The sequence below is a fragment of the Cryptomeria japonica genome, chromosome 1 (assembly GCF_030272615.1).
Source record: "Cryptomeria japonica chromosome 1, Sugi_1.0, whole genome shotgun sequence".
NCBI classification, from domain to species: Eukaryota; Viridiplantae; Streptophyta; class Pinopsida; order Cupressales; family Cupressaceae; genus Cryptomeria; species Cryptomeria japonica.
The window spans coordinates 336,946,209-336,967,564 of record NC_081405.1 but is presented as its reverse complement, the minus strand read 5'-3'; the positions used below and the strand labels follow the sequence as shown (position 1 = coordinate 336,967,564).

General features: G+C 36.4%; 1 protein-coding gene across 1 annotated transcript; it reads left to right on the top strand.

Moving 5' to 3' along the window:
• The first annotated feature begins 14,585 nt into the window (after positions 1-14,585).
• On the top strand, positions 14,586-21,016 carry LOC131043576 (serine/threonine-protein phosphatase PP1). Its single transcript, XM_057976794.2, has 3 exons — positions 14,586-14,960; positions 19,785-20,344; positions 20,441-21,016. The coding sequence occupies exons 1-3, from the start codon at positions 14,783-14,785 to the stop codon at positions 20,675-20,677; spliced, it is 975 nt and encodes a 324-aa protein (XP_057832777.1). The 5' UTR covers positions 14,586-14,782; the 3' UTR covers positions 20,678-21,016.
• The last annotated feature ends 340 nt before the right edge of the window (positions 21,017-21,356 follow it).

The window sequence follows — 21,356 nt, the reverse complement described above, 5'->3', positions numbered from 1 at the left end:
TGCATAATTATGTGTCCTTGTCCATTATTTGTTTTAATTTTCTTGACATCATTTTTGAATGAGTTGGTACTGATGTGAAAGCCTATAGCACGAGTGAGTATACCTTTCATGTCGCCATAGTTGATGAAAGGTACTGAAGAATAAATAAAAGGTTACAGGGCAAGGATTTTCAAATATCGCAGGATATTTCAGCTTTGCTTTTTGTTGTGGTGAAATTTTTGACTGTCAAGTTAGCCATGGGAGGTGTGCCTATCCATCATGAACCTGTGACTCATGACGCTTTACTACAGGACAACCAATGTGAACACTATTTTTGGACCTATGGGTGGATCGATTATATTTTGAAATTGACAGATTTTAATGAAGAGATTGCACAAGAATTTATGCGCACATTCAGTGAAGGGGAGGCTTCTGTCAAAGGGTTATGGGTTATAGCCACAGAGTAGAGAATAGTCGAAGTCACTAGGTTGCCACAGGATGGAGAACTATTTCCTGAGGCAAAGGATGCAAGAAGTGCAAGGGCAGAGTTCACTCACCCAACTGATGGACCTCTTAGTGTGGAGAAGCAAGGAACTAAGCGGATATCTCTTCCAGGAGAATGGCCGTAGGTTGCATTTCATGAAATGAAGTATTTAACATGTGATGGTAAGTACTCTAATCTGCATTCTGTCCATTTCAAATTATTGAGTCATCTAAGGCATGGCTGAAGGATGAATATTCCAAATGTCTTGTATCATCTTATCTCTATTAGTGCAAAGGAGATACAAAAGGGTAGTACCCGTTTTGTAAGTCATCGCAAATTAATCAAATTATTGGTAGAACGGTCTCTTAGAGATGTCTCGCAGATGTCATGGGGAGATTTTGAGAATATCAGGCAATTTTGGGAAGGAAATGTTCCCACTACAGAAGAAATTGCACTTCAAGAAGAAAATATCGGAGAAGCCTCGTCTCCTAGGGTTTTTGCGGTAGCTGAACCTCCTATTGTCGAGGAAGCTTTGTCTGGCATATAAGGAACAATAATTGAGCCAAGTGTTGAGAATCTCTCCACTCAAACTCAAAGTGGAGCTACATTTTATAAAAGGAAAGGTAAAGAAAAAGGTGATGCAGGGGAAGAAACCGTGGAATGGCCTCAAGAAGCGCAGGTTCCTCCTATAGCTAAAAATCAAAAAATGAAGGAGGGTTTTCCTATAGAAGAACCTCCTACAACCACACAAGAATTTCCATTAAGAAGAAGTCATTGGGTTAAGCAAAGAACTCAGGCAACATGAGGTGTGAGTGAGGTTATTTTTGTGGAAACATAAAAATTAGGGCACGATAGTCAAAAAGAGAGTAAGTCGTACGAAGGATATGAAGTTGAAAGATTGACAAATTTAGCCCAAATAGAAGAGCACTTTGAAGAACTAGGTGATAAGATATTGAGCCCTCAGGTAACTACTCACAGGATCCCTTCATGTCTCACTAGCTTATCTGTTACACTCACATTTTATAGATGGTGGGAAATAGAAAAGGCTAGGCAATAGGGGATAATTGACAAGCAACAAAAAGAAATTGAAAAGAGGGACAACCAAATTGTTGAGTTACAAACTAAAGTAGATACTGTAGAAAACATGGTTCCTAAGTTAATGCAATATAGGGCTTCGCTAAGGGTTTATGCTTTGTATCTAAAGGAAAAGTATTTATGTTTTAAACTTAACCGTATTGTTAGGGATCCCAACCCTTCTTTGGAGACTCCACAGGAGTTTTATTGTGCTTACCAAAGCTCTCCTATAGCCATTAAATTTTTTCTATGTGAGTTATATTTGCATAATTATGATGTCTCTTCTGATAATGAATGGAATCCCCTGTTGTATATTGGTGATATTCAATTAAAGGCATTGATGTCCTAGATACAAAATGAAATTAGTATGGGGGTACAATCTAGAGTGCACGGAAATTTGGAACTTGATTGTCCACTGCCACTAAGAGATGAGGCTAAAAACCCACGATAGATGTATTATGATTGGCAAAAATTGTTGAATAGATCTGATGTTAGAAGCCAAGTTTTATCATTGAAGGAGGAATTATTTAAGGAGTATGAAAATTTGATTGGATATGAGAATCAAACTGTAGTTGAACGTTTGACTCAGCATTGGAACAATCTTCCAGAGGATCTAAAGCAGGGTGAACTCCATTCATTGTTCAACTATCATGCATCCATATAGAGAGCTTCCAAGTATATCCTCTTGGGCAGGACAAAAGGTAATACTTGGCTACCTTTGATATTTCAACCACCTATTCTTATGTGGTCATTAATGGGATACAGAGCTACAGATAAACTGTATGATGAGGCTGTGGAGGAAGCCAGGTGGGCTAGGCTGGAGAAGATGAAAGGATTTTATTGGAATGATTTTCGAGTCAGTACCAGAGTAAGGAATTTTCCTCCTGCTGGAGGACCAACAAGACATTAAGTTGGGGGGCAAATGATGAGCTAAAATAATAGCTCTTTTATTTCTATGACTGATAAGTTTTTCCTATGTTTTAAGTTGCATATTGGGACAATGTTAAAGTCATGTGATGTATCGAAGTTTTGATTATGTGCATTTTGAATGATAGCCAAACTCGCTGAACCTTGTATTATTTTGACTTAATATTCCTATAGCTATGCAGATTATTATGGTAATATCATGTGTGTATGTATAAATGTTGTGATTAATGGAAATGGATATATATATATATGCTTGTATGTTCTAACCTTTAATGTAGGAGTAAATAAGTTGTTGCGGAAACAGTTATGTTAAGCCAGATGGAGAATCACGCCATGCAAATAGTTGGAGACATTTCAGGGCGGTTGAGCCTTTAAAATAGTGGAGAAGATGGTGTTCGAGTGAAGTGGCAAAGGAATAGCTAGGCGATACCAAACTCATTTTTGGCTATCTCCAGCAAGCATCAATCTAGTAAAAACCGCCATGCTATATTCTTGGTTGCGGTTTAGTAAAGTCCCACGTTCTCTGTGGATTGACTTCTTCTCCTTACTGTAATAAATGTTTTCACCTAGTTTCATGGGCATAATCTAAGTAGTTGAAAGTTTTTTGTAACTTTCTTATAAATAAATACCTACACCTCTTCACAGAGGTTAGACAACATTTTCCAGAATTAGAAGCATTTATTTTATTTTATGCATTGTATCAACTTTTGGAAATAATGAATAAAGGCTATGTTATTCTAAGCATATAGAATCATTTTGAAGTCTGTATACACTCATCTAAGGGGGCCCACTTGGTGAGTATTCCTGTGTAATTGTTAGATTAAGTTTCCTTTTGTTGTAGTAGATGTTCTAGCAACTGACTGTTCCTGCAGCCACTGGAACCAAATCCCATGACTGTTCCTCCAACCAAAATAAACAGAGTAATTCCTATTTGTTAGATTTGAACTTGGTTAACAATTATTTAGTTAGAATCTTCTATTAATGTTAAGATTTACTATAGCCATTCAGTTGTCATAGTTTCTCTTGTTTATTTTTGATAGACTTAGTTGTTGTAGTAGTGCAGAATGACTTTTACTGGAATTTGGTGCATATACAATGTAGACCCATTTCAAGTAATATGTCCCTGGGTTGACAAGTAAATGAACCTCAGTCATGGAAATGATAGCTACTCATAATGGATGACCAATCTTTGAGTTAAGACTTTAAGTTTGGTTATTGCTCTTATTGGCTAGGCAAACAGGGTCCATCTTCAAACCATTCTCAGATATCACAAATCTCAAATAGACTAACTCTCCCTTCATGAAAGTACACTTCTTAAGGTTTATAAGAAACTTTTCTTCTCTCAACTTCTTTAAAACTTGTCTTGAATGCAACAAATGCTCCTCTCTTGTCTTACTAAAAATTAGAATGTCGTCCAAATATATAATAACAAACTTACCCAAGAATTTCTTCGATACCTCATTCATCAGCCTCATGAAAGTACTTGGTGCATTAGTCAATCCAAAAGGCATCACCAACCACTCATACAGTCCTTCATTTGTCTTGAATGTTGTCTTCCACTCATCTCCTTCTCTGATCCTGATCTGATGATATCCACTCTTCAATTCTATCTTTGTAAAGTATTTGGCTCCACTCAAACAGTCCATTATGTCATCCATCCTAGGCAAAGGAAATTGGTATTTCACCGTAATCTTGTTTATTGCTCTAGAATTGGTACACATCATCCATTCTCCATTCTTCTTAGGTGCTAATAGTGCTGGTACTGCACAAGGACTCAAACTTTCTCTGATCAAACCTTTCTTCAACAACTCCTGCACTTGTCTATTCAACTCTTCATTCTTTGTCGATGTCATCCAGTGTGCAGCTTTGTTAGGCAAAATAGCTCTAGGAATTAGGTCCATGCAATGACTCATACTTCTCACAGGTGGTAATAAAGCAGGCACATTATCTGATATGATTTCTTCATACGTTGTCAACAACTCTTTTATCTCTTCTGGTTGTTCTTCTTCATGCTCCGAATTCTCAGTCTTCTTAGGAACTAAGGAAAAACACACATTCTCATGTCTCATCCCATCTAGGAATTTCCTTCCATCCACCAAATAGATTCTATCATTCATACAAACTTCACTCTTCAAAGGCTCCTCCAAGGGCAAAAAGGTTTGCTTCATCCAATTGGCCACAATAGTGTATGTATTATTTCTCCCATCATATATTGCCTATCTATCAAACTATCAAGGTCTACCCAATAAAAGGTGACAAATATCCAAAGGCATAATATCACACAAGACTTCATCCTAATAATTCCAAAATTTCAATTTTACCAAACATTGCTCACTTACCAAAAATTTATGTTCATCCTAAATCCATGCTATTTGATAAGGCTTAGGGTGTTTCGATCTTTTCAAATTCAACTTAGTCACCATCTCTTCCGAAGCAAGGTTATCTGAACTACAACTATCAATAACAACTTTAATGCACTTATCGGATACCTTACATCTGGTCTTGAACAAATTCCTCCTCTGCAAGGGCTCTTCATCTCCTCCAGTATGACATAAAGCTCTCCTCATCATTAATAGTTCTCCATCTTCTGGTTATTAGTTGATTCGATGGGGCTTTCTTCCACCATTGTTGTTCTCCCAGTATTCTTTGCCTTCTTACACTCAAAAGCACAATGTCCTTCTCCTCCACACTTAAAGCAAGTTCCTCTGAACACTCTCTTGTCTTGTCTTCCGTCATCTTTTCCAAAATTCTCATTCTGTTAACCATCAGGTTCTCTTCTCTGGTAAAAATTTCTATCATCCTTTCGGTATGAACCACCATATTTTCTTACTTCCTTGTCCTTGTTATGATCTGTGCAGGTTCCTTTACCTCCGGTATATCCTCTTCCTCCAGAAAACCTTCCACCTCCACCTCTATGTCTCTGCTCATGTCTTTTGTTCAGCTTCTCTTCTGCTTTCAAGACATACTAATAAGCTTCTTCAACACTCTACAACTTGATCAAATTGAGTTCATCTTGTATAGACATCCATAATCCATTCAAATATATTTTAACTTGTTCAACTTCATCATCAACATGTCTGGATCTGATATTCAACTTGTAAAATGCTTTGGTGTACTCCTTCACACTAGATTCCTTTTGCTTCAAATTCTACAACTTCCGGAACAGATTCACTTGGTAGTCAGCTGGCATAAATTTTGATTTCAACTTAGCAACCATCTAATCCCATGTCCTGAAATTATCTTTACCACTTCTCTGTCTATCAACCTACAAATGCTCCCACTAAAGAGATGCATGTCCTTTCAACCAAGTACATGCATATTTTACCTTCCTTTCCTCTGCAGTGTTCTCATAATCAAAATATTTCTTCATCTCCAAGATCCAATCCATAAATTCATCTGAATCCAACTTTCCATCATATTCCAGTGGTGTAAAATGAGGTTTAGTATTTGCCCTAAACCCTCAAAAAACTCTCTTCATTTGGATCAATCGCCGGTGGGTTTACTTGTTTTGTCGGGGCTTCTTCTCCTTCATCTTCACTCACGTCTTCAATATGTCGGCCTCTTCTCTGTGCTATCTCAATGGCTTCCAACCGGGATGCAATTCCTCTCAATATTTCCATCACAGTCGAGTCTGCATTCCCACACGCTACACCATTCCTATTTCCTCCTTGCGCCATCTTCTCGCTATTCCTCTGCAGCTGTAGGTCGGATCCACAATCCGCCACCCCACAACAAAATTCTCAGGACCACGCAATCTCTGGAATGAAATCCACTCTGATACCACTTGGTGCAGTCACTGGTTAGGAGGGACCTCAAAGAGACCAATCCAGACCGGTCAACAAGAATAAACACAATGGAAACACAAAGATATGATGGAGTCAATGCATAATAGAATGAATTATATCATGAAAATTGATTACAATCAACCAATAACATCCGGGTTATAGAAACCGACTCACTGGCCTACTAAAACATGCTCAATTACAGAACATGTCACAACCGGGACCTCAAATCTTAAGATCTAGCTTCTATGTTTTGTCTACCACCTTCGATCTACATTCTAATGCTGAATTATAATGATTTATACGATCCAAGGGATCCGGTCGACCCAAAAAGGTATCAAATGTCGAAGAACAAGACCTAATGTGTAAAAACAACAAGGTCGGCCTCCGGTAAAGAAATTCCTCCAAAAAATCCAAAGGATAAAGTGTAGATCAAAGGGAAGGTCGAACACACGCCAAGGAACATTGGAATCAACGCTTAGGGCTCCGCAAGCTATGAAAGGGATCCGATAGATCACTAATGCAAATAGGTCCAGGCAACCGGTACCAAAAAAACTATCTTGAAAATCGGTAGCGATAACTTGCCGGAAAATGATTCAAATGCTCCACGGTTTGGGAATAAGGTAGATGATCAAGTCCTTAAGCAAAATCCAACTCCTCAAGATCCGGTGAGCCAATGCCAAAAAATGCAGAATAAAATGCTAAAACTACAAAATAGAAAGGAAATATTTTTTATTGGTGCAAGATTTCCAAGAACCAGGGATGCTCCTGCATCAGCTTGATACACCATCACTTGTACTTGTGTAGGGGAAAAAGTGAGACTAAGTATGGAAACCCTAATCCCACTCTCATACACACTGATGGAATACGAAAGAGCCTAGGGAGGTAATGCACATCGACTACTTCTTATGAGAAAGAGAGAGCCATGGATTACCTCTTAGGTTTTATATTCCTTTGCTGTAAATAAGAGAGAGGAATGATGCAAAATGCAATCTAACCTAGAAGGCAGATAAGAAAGAAAACCCTAATCTGAGAATGCAGATCAAAGAAAAACTAATACACTACTGAAAATTATAGATCAAAAGGAAAAATTAGAGGTGCACCTGTGTTTGAAATCTGAGCAGAAATGTCCGGGACCAGGGTGCCATGCCACTATCTTGATTCTGCAATTTTGAAGCTACAACTGACAGGAGGGATTATGAGATCTGCAAAGTATTGTTCTACCAAGTCCTGCTGACAGAGGGCAGGACCAGGGCGCCACGCCCCTGTCCTTGGGGTTTCTGCCAAGATCTATAACCCAAAACTGTCCCTATGTGCTCTTTCGGTCCCAAAACTTCCAACGATGCTCGGATCCGAACTTGTACCTAAAGCTAAAAAAGAGGGTTTGGGGTGGCTATATAGGGTTTTGCCTTAGTCAAACCCCCATGTTAGTGATTTCCACCTACACGAATAGCCGATAATGTACTGAAAATGTGTGTGCAAGATCTGAAGAATGAAAGTAAACAACCTAGAGCAACCCTAAAGAGTAAACCCTAATTGCTTATAATTGACAAAGTAAATGCTCTAAATCCACAATGCAAAGTGATCTAAAGAATGAATATGAATCAAAATGAAGCTTGTGCAAAGATATGAAAACAACATGAAACCATACCCAATCCCAAGGGAGAGGTACAAGCCAATCGTCAGTAGGTGATCTCCTATTGTTCGTCTACATCTTCAAAAGCCCCCAATTGATAAAATGATGCTTGATGAATGTTTTATGGATGAATGTTGAATGTTGTTGAAGACTTCAAAGATCTACTCTTTCACTGCAAAGAAGGCTCTAATACTCCAAAAACCTGCTCTTAAATTCTTAGAAGAAGACCCCTTCAAAATGAAGAAAGAGAGCTCTTAAGTATGAAACCCTAGATCTTAATTTCATGTTTAGGCTGACCTAGGATTTGAATTTCCCATTGATATTTTGGGGTTAAGCATTATTATATCATAGAATTGTGCTCCTGAAATTTTGGGGAAAACGCCATGGACCATGTGCATTCCCACCATGGTCCGACCAACTTTTCACCAAATTTTTAGGGCCGTTATATATGATGATATTAGAGCACATCCCAAAGTTACAACTGATTTCAAGATGTTTTGATATGCGGAATCGGGCCTAAACGGTCAAAATAAGACATAATTAGGGTTTATGATTAAATGATTCATTGGAGGAATAAGATGAAAAGGGGAACACTTAGGGTAAAGGGCCCAAATTTATGATATGTAAAGTGATGAGACATGACCTTAGATTTAATTAAATAAATTAAATTAAATTCTTAAAGGGGAATTATAAATGCAAGATGCAAGACACACTAAGGTGGGTGCTAACCTAAGTGTGAAATTGTACTACCCTAGCAAGGGTGTACAATTTACGACACTACAATACCAACCAATAAAAGACTAGGGAATAAGAGAATGGAAAAAAAAATTATACTCGGATAACATGAGGACAAAATTTACACTAAGATCATTTCTTCGTACAAGCATAACAAAGATACCCAAAACAACCATGGTTTAGAGTCTCGATAAATTTGATGCCTTAATAGGGAATCGAGGTTTAGGGAACTTCGATACTTTGACAAGGAAACCACATATTATGACATTCTAACTTAGTTACTTAACTTTTAAAACATGCATTAAGTTCATTTTTTATAGACCTCACAGTGATATAAAAATACACAAAATTCATTTTACACAAAAGGCAATAATAAAGAAAAGAATATATAACTAATGACGACCCTTAAGTGGTGGCTTACATACCTTCCATACACAAGGTCTTAAATAAAGTTACAATTATAGAAGAGGAATCCAATGTCCTAAATTATACATGTTATAACTTGATGTAATGAACTACAATAGTGAAGTTATGAGGCCTTCTTCTATCTTATGCACAATCTAATGCTATTGGACAATGTGATAATAGATCTCCATTGGTGGTTCCATGCCACCCAACCACATGGTATATGTAGGTCCTCCCCATTGTACTAGGAGATAGTTGCATGGACACTACACCAAATAGAGGAGTAAGGCTCACACACATAGATTATACATTGAGCATATAAAACAATCATGAGCACATAAGCAACTGTTGGTGTAAATAAATATTCATTTTGGATATTATTACACTTTACTTAAGTTAACTTAGGATAATGCATCTCTTCGTAGTTTGGATTTGAGACACTTAGGGAAGTGTGCACATAGGGATAGAGCTTGTAGGAGAAATTCCACCTTTTGTGGTCTTATTTTGTTGTTACACTCCACATTCGGTGGGTCATCCACCTCTTGTGGAATATTATATTATTTCTCCTACCTACCCCTAGTATTTCTTACCTACCCTTGTTTCTCATTGAGTCACATGTCATATTTGTGTGCTCATACATCCATATGGCCTTGCCTATATAAGCAGGCCTATATTCATCGATTGATGATCCAGTTGATCAGTATTTTCATCTTGATAGAATACAGTTTATTTCTATCATCTATTTTGTTCTCTCTTATTTGTGCTTTCCATTGCCTCTAGATCTTGGCAAAATCTCACATGGTATCAGAGCTGGTCCATGTCTCACATGGTATCAGAGCCATTAGAGTGCCATTGGTTTGCCAATTGAGAGAATTTTGGGGTTTGCATTTTGGAGCTTTCTATTGCAGGTTATTATTGGAGCTTGTTGGGTTAGATCTGAGGTCACCATTGGATTAAGGAGGTTCGAGAAAGTAAGAATCGCCTTTTATTTCATCCAAATCCAACATCCGAGGCCAAATCTAGAACCATTTGAAGGTGGAGGGTGGTGACTTGTTCCAGCAGCGATCTGCAATTTTGGAGCATTTTTGGTCAAATCCGTCATCGCCATTGCGCTCAGAAGGCCCAAAAACCCCAAGATCGACTGTCAATTCATCGAAATTGGCCTCCATTACCCCGAGTTGAAAAAATCTCCCCTTCCAGCCCGCCGTACGGACTTGCAGGTACAGGTCTGAAAATTATTTTTTAATTTTTTTCGTTTTTTTTAATTTTCGAAAATTAAAATTAAAAAAAATTAAATATTAAGGGGGGGGGGGGCGTTTTTATTGTTTTATTTTTTGGGGGGCGAAAAAATAATTTTTTTGGGGGTTTTTGGCCCGCAGGCCACCTGCGTGTACCGCAGCATACCTGTGGGTACCGCAGGCACTGCGGGTAACCGCAGGGTACTTGCGGCCCCGCAGTGTACCTCCGGGTGTCCGCAGGCACTGCGGTCCCGCAGTACTGTGGGCCCCTCCCCGCATGGGGGGGGATAAATTGTTTTTTAAAATTTTTTTTTAAGTTTTTTAAAAAAATAAAACTTTTTCAATAAGTTTTTAATAATTAAAAAATAAACTTTTTCATAAAAGTTTTTTTCTTTAATAAATTTTTATTAAAGTTTTTTTTTAATATCATTTTTTTAATAAAAAAAATGGCTATCGCTTTTTTCTTTATTTTTTAGTAAAGTTTTTTTTTGCATGGCATAATAATTGTTTTTATTTAGATTTTTAAAATCTTTTAAAAACACAAACATCATTTAATAAGTCAAATTGGGAACACTTTTTTTTCTTGTCACTTCACACCTGTCTTGCAGTGCTTCCAACCGACAGTCAAGGGGGGGGTTGATTTGCTCCTTTATATCTCTTGGCCACATCCCAATCGGAGGCTTCTTTTTCTGCAATATTCTACAGGGCTTCTTGGTGGCATCATCTTCATGTTTCCAGATTTGCACTATCATGTTGTATGCTCTTGCATGAGCAATGTTGTACTCGCACTATCATAAAGTGTCACACCTCTTTGTATCTTGTCATTGTTGACATATTTGATGTAATCCTCTTGTACACGTAGATTAGGAATATCTTGTGAGACTTGGTGCGTGGCTCCAGTTGAGACTTAGATTGTACACGTTTGTACATGGCTCCCGTGAGACTTGGATTGTACCGGTATTTCTGCTATTTCTGAGTAACCAGATGATGCTCACAGCAGGTTGTCTCCATGCCTAATCTTCTTTTTGTTGCAGTGAGTGATTCATCGTCATCGACTTGGTACCTGGTTTTGTCACACTTTGACATTATTGGTGCAACATTGGCTCTCTTTCTTCCTTATGGGGAGGTATTTTGGTCATCATCATTGGACCATCTTTGCAGGAGATTCGACAATGAGGGGGGGCTTCATGGTCTCTTCTTCTCTCTTATGGGGGGGACATAGTTTTGTTCTTCTCATTCATCATTGAGAGCATTGTGTGCTTTCATCATCTCTCTTTTGGGGGAGGGTTTTTTCCCATTGGGTTTTTCTCTCTTTCCCCGTTTTATGGGAGATTGCATTTGCATTTGTACATGGGTACCTAACATGGCCTCGTAGCCGGGACCCATCTTGCATTGCTTAGTTGCATTGTTGACTTGAGTCTTCATTCCCTTAAGTTGCACTTAAGGGGGGGTGTTGGTGTAAATAAATATTCATTTTGGATATTATTACACTTTACTTAAGTTAACTTAGGATAATGCATCTCTTCGTAGTTTGGATTTGAGACACTTAGGGAAGTGTGCACATAGGGATAGAGCTTGTAGGAGAAATTCCACCTTTTGTGGTCTTATTTTGCTGTTACACTCCACATTCGGTGGGTCATCAACCTCTTGTGGAATATTATATTATTTCTCCTACCTACCCCTAGTATTTCTTACCTACCCTTGTTTCTCATTGAGCCACATGTCATATTTGTGTGCTCATACATCCATATGGCCTTGCCTATATAAGCAGGCCTATATTCATCGATTGATGATCCAGTTGATCAGTATTTTCATCTTGATAGAATACAGTTTATTTCTATCATCTATTTTGTTCTCTCTTATTTGTGCTTTCCATTGCCTCTAGATCTTGGCAAAATCTCACAGCAACCAAGGTATCACCAAGTCACATAAATAATTGGAGATGGTTTCATGTTGGATAAACATCTATCAACAATAAGGACTAGAGATAAAATAGGGAGTGCTATTATAACAACCCATAGTGTTGGTTAAGGGGGAATTGGGTATATAATACACTTGCTATGCGAGGAAACCTAACTGACAATATCCAATAAATCTAGAGTGTGATATCCTCGTACAAAGTCTCTATAAACTCTCTATATATGATGTAGCATTAACATCTAAGTTCAATTTAGTTTACCAATAAATTTTAGTTATCTATTGATTAGTAACTTCCACCTATTCAATCCCTGGATCTCTCAAGACCTTAGCAAATGATTAAAGACACTCCTACCTTACACTTCACACCTTAATTCTAGATTCCTCATACAAAACTATTAGTCTAGCATGACACAAGAAGGGGTATAATAATGACATATATAAATAGTCCAAACACAAACCCAATAGGTTTTGGATAGAAGGATATGATAAAAACTTGTCATAAAATATTTCTCAACAAACCAATCATACTATTTTTTACTGAAACATACACATCAATATTCTTTGGTATGAATAATCTATCTTTCTTGATTCCTTTGAAGTTATACAAAGTAAGAATAGCTATTTTCAAATTCCTAGAACATTTAGTCAACCCAAAATAAATGCAAGGTAAATCATTTTACAAACACAACCAAAAAATACTATGTATTTATCATGGTCAACATGGGACAAGAGAAATTTCAAGCAAATACAATGAAGGGAAATGTCATCAATTGGAGTGCTAAGGGAACTAGTTTCTTCCTCTAATCTTAATTGTACTTTGCTACACCTTCAATATCCTCCCTTGCTGCCCAAACACCCCAATATCAGGGGCTAAAGCCTCCAATGAATCTCTCTTTTCTTTTTCTCTAAAAATAAAGGTGAGAATAATTTCTCTCTCTCTCTCTCTCTCTCTCTCTCTCTCTCTCTCTCTCTCTCTCTCTCTCTCTAAAGTGAATTATTTCTCTCTTTTTGAGTGCGACCTAAGTATTTTTCTTGTAACTTATTTCTTCTTTTATTCCTTCATGTAACCAAGTCTATCTGTTTTCACTAGCAACCTCCTTCAATGCATAGTGGAAATGTTTTTCTTCTACATCCTCTCATCAAAATTTGTTGCTGACTTCTCCCCTACTCTTCTTCCTTGTGGTCACCATAATTTTAGTATTCCTTTCTTTCTTTCATTTTAATTTATCCTCTATTTTGTTGTGCCATATGTTTAGTTACTATTTCATCATTATTATTTTTTAAATTCATTTTACCGATAGCATTAACATGGTTGACTTAATGTTAAAATTCATTTTCTTAATTTAAAAATAAATAAATAAGTGAACTCACTTATTCAAGCAATTGAAATAATTGCATACAATTTGAATAACAATGCTAGCAATTTCTCCTTTTTATTTATTTCTTGATCCCAAATGCATCAAGAACATTACCTTGTATAGTCTCCAAAGTACTTGTGGGCCATATTTGATCCCCTTGGGGTCAAACCAAAGCACTATTGAAGTTATTTGATGTGCAAGATTAACTTGTAACCTTTAAGGTCGTCTTCATAGAATGTAGAATTTTGCAACCTAATTCACTATAACCTTTGGTATTTGAATGTGTAAGGACAATAATATCTAAGCAAATATTTGGAGAAGTTGGATTGCTTGGTTCAAGTTCTCCTAGGTTAACTCCCTTTGGTGGGCCGACTTTACAACCTAGGGCGAGTATTCAATGACATCATTCTCAAGCATGGGACGACTTCTACATAGATTTTGATGCAATAGCTTCCTTCCAAGTTTTAAATTGAAAATGTTCTTAAAATGATTTTCTCATAATTTTCTCATATAAAATAATTGCACATTGAATGTCTTTAGATACCAAGACATAATAAAATGTTTGCACAAATATTTACCAAGTCAACTCATAAAATTTGAAAAATGTAGAAAATTCAAAATCAAAATTTTAGGACCAATCCTAAATCCCTTGGACCAAGTCTAAAATTCCTAAGATTGACTTAGATTGACTTGGAATAGGAAAGTAATATCTCAAAGTGGGGATTGAACATGTACATATATGTGGACATGGATATAATAAATAATCAACAATAATGAAATGCATATAATTAAACATAAGATAAAATCAGATCTTTATGAAGAGAAATAGATGTAAAATAAAATTGAACAATATTAAAAAATCACCACATATAGATATATAATTCATTTGTCAAAATGGGCCGAAAACTAAACGGGAATTGGTATAGATATGCAAATTTCTACCATTACAATAATATTGGAGACACCTTATTTCCGCTAATCAGTTACCATCTCCATTATCAGTTTTCTGCATAAAAAAAATAAAAAAAAAGTATTTATTCCCTGTCACCTCCACTGTCAAGTTGAAAGGAATGTTAAAGACAAAGCTTTAACACCCATGTATTTTTGGATTGTCGAAGAGGGTAAAAACTCTTGGGTATTGCCGCAGAGGAAGAAAAGAAGAAAAAATCAATCAAAAGGATATATTCATTAATTGATTTAGAGGCCTTTAGCCGGGAAGAGGCAGGGCTTTTGTATTGGCTTGAATGGACCCTGTCGTTCTGGATGATATCATAAACAGGCTTCAGGAGGTCAAGGGTTCTAAGCCTGGAAAACAAGTTCAGCTCTCTGAACCGGAGGTTCGCCAGCTTTGCGTTACTTCTAAAGAGATCTTCCTGGGACAACCTAACCTGTTGGAGCTCGAGGCACCCATCAAGATCTGCGGTCAGTTGCTAAAGCTACCATTTGTTTTTCAAGATTTGAATTGAATTTAAGGTGTGCGATGTGGGTGCTTAAGATGGAATCTGTGCAAGGTTTCTTGTATTGGATTTTAGGGTTGTAGGTTTCGATTCTATTAATTTATGAGAGTTGGGTTTTTGTTAATGGATTGATTTGGGCTTAGATGAATAGAAATAGTGAGTTGGCTCTCGTTTTAACGGCAGTGGGTGTGATTTGTATTCATTATAAACAAAGTACATTTTTCTTTTGCTTAAGGCTAGATCAAACATACCTGTGAAGCTTCTTAGATATCAGGTTGCTTAATATGGCATTATATGAAGGGTTTTTTTGTTTCTTGTATTGGAATTGAGAGTTATGTCCGGTGGTTTTGTTTAATTTATAGGAACCTGGCGCTTGGTTTGGATTGGATTTGGGTTGAAATGGAGGATAACTTGGAAATTTTCCTTTTTTCTTTTCTTTGTTATATAATACCACAGTATTTTTCTTTTTGAGTCAAACAAGGCCTGTGAAAATCTGTTCATTAACCGGTAGATTATCCTCAAGCTATAGATTACGATATTCTTCCACACGCTCTACTCTATGACATCCTTGGTATTTCATTCTGCCATAGATTGATGATTTATTAAAGGCAACTCTTTCACCACATTGATGGCAGTGCGGATTGCTTTTCTTTAATTGATGGGAATTGGGTATCCGTTTTGAATTTGTTTGGACTTGAAGCGAGGGTTATGTAAGATTGGCCCTACATATAATGGTATTGGTTTGAACTTTCATAAAATAAAGACATTTGGGTAATTTTACATTGCCTAAGAAATGATTACGGATATAATTTCCATCAAATAAAAAAACTTGGGGGTTTTTTTTTTGAATCTTAGATTAAACAAGGGCAACCTCATACAAGACCAGACATTAAAAACTATCTGGCCGTAAATAATAGAACCTGAACTGATACTCCAGTCTACTCGTTATAACACATTTTCTCGTAAAAACACCTAAAAGGGAGGATGATATCAGCATAGTTTCACATAAAAAGAACAAGTTAAGAGTTTAGAACTACCTATCTAAATACACATTTACAATTGTGTGCTGTAAGGAGTTCAGAACTATCAAAATGACTTAGCATACCCAGCCATGTACACATTTACATCCAGTAAGCCTAAGACTTGAGGACTTACAAAGTCATATTCCAAAAAAATTCTCAAGACCACTTATAACCTGCTATCACAAGGCAAGGTAGCTCTCCAAAACAGGATTTGCAAAATGAAAGGTTTCACACTACAGGATACCAGAAACAGTTAAGCAGCTGTTTTGAGAGTGCCTGTATGATAATGTGTTGGAAGAGCGTCCACAATAGATTTAACACATTAAAACTTTTTTCAAAATTGCAAGCAAAGATGTGAGTCAATGTTAGAAAAATAGCAAAATTTATAACTTCACATTTTCACCATCCCCCCAAAAAACCATTCACTTAAGCACAAGAACAAACTAAATGTCTTTTCATTCAAAGGGAAAAGAAAAATTTAAACTCCTAGAACAGCTTAATGATTGACACTATGCACAAGGTAATATAAAGCAAAACACACACTATCCTCACTCTCACATTTTAAGATAAGCATCCAGAAGGTTCATCATTTGAACCAAACAAAAATTCTTGATGACAACAAAAAATCCCTATAACTGTTTCATTTTCATGCCAATATTGTATGTTACCGGATCTGTTAGCTATGCAGCTGGATCCGGGTCCTATTCATAGTTCAAACCCAATTCAGATTCTGGTTCTGTTCTGTTTAAATTTGGCAACTTATCAGAGTAGCCGGATACTCCTCTGTCTCTCTCTGGGCGCATGTATCCCCGTATCCAAAATCGATACATATCTGATACGGCCCAGATACACGTCTGATACTGAACCCATGTGTGCCCAAAAAACCTTGATTTTCCAACCGTGCCAAATATTATGTGATCATCCGAAATTTAATTTTAAAAAACTTTATTCATGCAAATTGTTTTCAAAAAATTGGTATAAACAAAACCTACTCCAAGTGAGAAAGACAAATGAAATGCTTTTCTATTTCAGCGACCCATTTTTTTGGGTTATCTTCCAATGCAACTCTACTATTATTGCATATTGTAAATTGTTAAATCAACTCTTAATTATTTATGTAGCATCTATGTGTCCATATTGGTTTTGAAGTAATGAAAATCTCCTCTAATAACTTAGAAAATTGTGTTAAATATATGTGTGTTTTTTATGAATATCGTATCCAGCTGTATCCACATTGAGGGTCTTAAAAAATGGCTGTATTTGTATCCGATACTGATACTGTATCCATGCAACTTTGCAATTTATCCCTCTATGCGTTATGGAAGCATTTCATGGATGAAAAATACTCCACTGGTTGCAAGAGACCGACCAAATGATAGTTATCTTGCTGCATTTTGTATCAATGAGTGAGTGCCTAACACCGTCTATGCTTGCTTGCTTGTGAAGGTACCATCATATTCCATTTGCAACTATACACAATAGCTTCTGCCCTTCAATTTTTCAAGTAATAGCTCATGGTAAAAACCCCTATTTGTAAAGTCAAAGTCACACCTCCTTACCCCGTACCTGCTTCCATTATGCATTCTCTGCGCCAATATCAAAAACTTATATTTAATACAGTTTTTATATTATATTTAAAAGTTCAATTAATTTAATTTATTATAATATGTTTGAAATTCCTATTATTTAATTGAATAATATGTATAAATTCTGTATGATGATAAGAATTTCAGTGCAACTGCTGAATGCCTGCATACAATGGCAGAATGGAAGTGTAATGACAACGTACATTTCTTTCTCTTTTATCAAAGGGAAATTTTGTAACTGTATGTGACTATGGAAATAAATTTTTAAAATTTACAGTTGTTGAATGACTGCATATGACTATGGAATGAAAACATATCCCTGTTGAATGGCAAGATACAGTTGTTATGGCAGTGTAACCTTTTTAGTTTTCATCAATTGGCAATTCTATGACTGCATTCAGCTGTAGGAGAGCAGACAATTATAAAATGAGAGTATACAGGTGTAGAATGAGTAAAACCATGACTGCATACTGATACAGTTGTAAAAATTACATGTTGGCATTACATTTTCATTTATGATTCTGTATCCTTTGGGCCTTTTGTTGTTATGAAAATATTGAACTCATTGAATCAGAAATTTCAGTTTTTTGTTGCTGCTAGTTGTATCAATGGACATGTTATACATTCAAAATAAATATTGAATTTGATACATTATATGAATGCCTACGCTTGAATTTTGATGTTATTGACTACCATCCCCGTCCCTGAAACAGTGAAATACCATGGAAATAGGTCTGACAGTGCCTGCATATATTAGGAACCCACTAATGTACCTGTCATCTGCTAGTCTAACATTCTATGTCTAAAGGACAAGGTGAAGGCCAAATTTTGAATGCCACATCTCTTTAATACAGAAGTGTGAGTTGCAACTTGCCAATGATATGGAAAATAGGTTTGCAGAGAATTTGTTAAAATCTTTTGACTGTTTTGAAACTTGAGGATATTTGCAACTCTTAAATGTTTTCTGATACCAATTCTTCTCTACATTGTATACACAGATTAGTTTTATAGGCAGCCCTAGCAAAAGAGGTTGAGAGCAAAGCATTCTATGTGTAAAAGCATAAGGAGACATCCAGATCGTTTGTATTTCTAAACTTGAATTTTGATGTCTTCTAAATGTCCTCCTCACGACTGGTGTCACTAAAATGCATCTCACTTTCTGAAACACTGGAACATAGGTATACATCCATGTACATTGCTTGTTTTTAATAGGAACTCACAGACATGTCAGCGAGCCAAACATTCTGTGTCCGAAGCACAAAGGGAAGTCCAAGTTGTGACCGGCACACCTTTTTTGTACAGAAGTATGGGTTGCAACTTGCCAATGAGGGCAAGTCTCTGGTAAATAAGTTGAGAGAATTTTTTTTAAATCTTTGACCATTTTGAAACTAGAGGAAATTCGGTACTCTAGACTGTTTTGTTATAATTCTTGTATACATTCTAGAGTACCGAATTTCTATAGGCAATCCTATAGAATTTACTCTAGTTGAAACTTGGAGCCTTTGGGCATTTTGTTATAATTCTTGTATAATATGTATGCACATTGACAATGAAAGCATTTGAATTTTGTTAATTTGTTTTTCAATGCTCATGTGAAATCTCAATTCAAATCTAATGTTATTTATTAAGCTTCTACAATGTCTATGATGAATGCTCAAACAATTTTCTCATATGAATATTTGAAATTTCTCTATATTTTTTTTTTGCTATTTTTTTATAGCTGTCCCCTACTGTCCTACAAAAAATGGCCCAAAAGTACCCCTGTACCGCATACACATCCCACTGTCCTCTGCCATCCCTGTCCCCGAAACTTGGTGGAACATATATAAATATATATATGCCAAAGCTGGCCAATATTTTTGACAAGCTCATCGCTTAAAGACTTTTTTACATTTTTTCAAAAAATTTATTTATTATGTATGTAACTGGAAGTTTTCAATACAATTGCTCTTGGCTCTGTGACCTTGGTCGATGTTTATGGATATTAATATTGTGTCTGCCATTGCATCTGTTTTCAGATGTTAGAGACTAGGTATGACATTAAGCTATCTTCTCTGGTTACCTCGTTTTATTTGTTTTTTCTTGTCTTTAAAGCATTTTTCTCTAGTTGCAATTTTCTAACATCGTTGTCAAAGAATACATATTGTTTGATTTCTGATTTTATGTATTGACATTTTGCAGGTGACATCCATGGACAGTATTCTGATCTTTTAAGGCTTTTTGAATATGGTGGCTTGCCTCCTCAAGCAAATTACTTATTTTTAGGGGACTATGTAGATCGTGGCAAACAAAGCCTAGAAACAATATGTCTTCTTCTTGCATACAAGATAAAATACCCTGAAAATTTTTTCCTGTTAAGGGGCAATCATGAATGTGCCTCAATCAATCGTATATATGGCTTCTATGATGAATGCAAGCGCAGATTCAATGTGAGGTTATGGAAAATATTTACTGACTGTTTTAACTGCCTTCCGGTGGCAGCTCTCATAGATGAGAAGATACTTTGCATGCATGGGGGTTTTTCACCGGATCTTCTCAAGTTAGATCAAATCAGGAGTATATCTCGGCCTACAGATGTTCCAGATCAAGGATTATTATGTGATCTTCTTTGGTCAGATCCTAACAAAGATACCCAGGGATGGGGAATGAATGACAGAGGAGTATCATATACATTTGGTCCTGACAAAGTCTCTGAGTTCCTTGAGAGCCATGATCTAGATCTCATTTGTCGAGCTCATCAGGTTTTTCCTCGTTTTGTTTTTACTTTTTTGTTACATACAATTGCTTATTTGACTGGAGAGACAAATACATGATACTGATCAAATCCAATTCTGCAGGTGGTGGAGGATGGTTATGAGTTTTTTGCTGATAGACAACTTGTTACAATCTTTTCAGCGCCAAATTATTGTGGCGAGTTTGACAATGCTGGTGCAATGATGAGTGTGGATGAAACACTGATGTGCTCCTTCCAGATTCTTAAGCCAGCAGAGAAAAAACAAAAGTTTGGTTTTGGCAACTCAAATGTTTCAAAGCCTGGAACACCCATACGAGGAGCTAAGGTTAGCTCACTTTGAGTTCAAGATGGAACCACACTCCTTTCTGTACATGTACTTATATTGATTGGTATTATACTGATCACATCTGTTCCAAGGGAATAGGTTTCCCCATGTTTTTTAATCATCTGCTGATGAAATGTTGCAGTAAAGAATCATGCTGTGTATGTTAAAGAACTATACACCAATTATACAGGAAGAGCACCTGTGATTCTACTCATGATTTGCATGAGAAATTTGTTTTCTGCTTTTTTATTGGCGCGAGCAAACCTTTATATATTTCTTGGTTGTGCAATATCTGAGTGTATGTGATCATCTTGTTTTTAAAAAGGCTGCTTGAAAGGTCTTCTTGTCAAATGATATTTTCTGTTTATAGAACCAGTTCAATGTCTGATATTCCTTATGTTTATGCAGAATAATCTTCTTTCGTTGTTAAAAAAATCGATGTATCTACTTATGATTTCTTTACTAATTTATTGGTGTGAGCAAACATTTTGTCTATTTCTTGTTTGTGCAAATTTTGAGTGCATGTGACCATGTCATCTTTAATGTGGTCGCTCGTGAAAGGATCTTCTTGTCAAATGACATATACTCTCAGAACGAGTTCAACTTTTGATATTCTTAATGTTTCTGCAGAATAATGTATTTTGATCTTAAGAAATTTGATGTGAATATGGGTTTGTGACAAATACGTATGTTT

Excerpts from the sequence above, each read along its gene's own strand:
- LOC131043576 (XM_057976794.2), top strand. The coding sequence starts at position 14,783 with ATGGACCCTGTCGTTCTGGATGATATCATAAACAGGCTTCAGGAGGTC. Across the intron at positions 14,961-19,784 it reads GGCACCCATCAAGATCTGCG|GTGACATCCATGGACAGTAT; the intron begins GTCAGTTGCTAA and ends GACATTTTGCAG. Across the intron at positions 20,345-20,440 it reads TCATTTGTCGAGCTCATCAG|GTGGTGGAGGATGGTTATGA; the intron begins GTTTTTCCTCGT and ends CCAATTCTGCAG.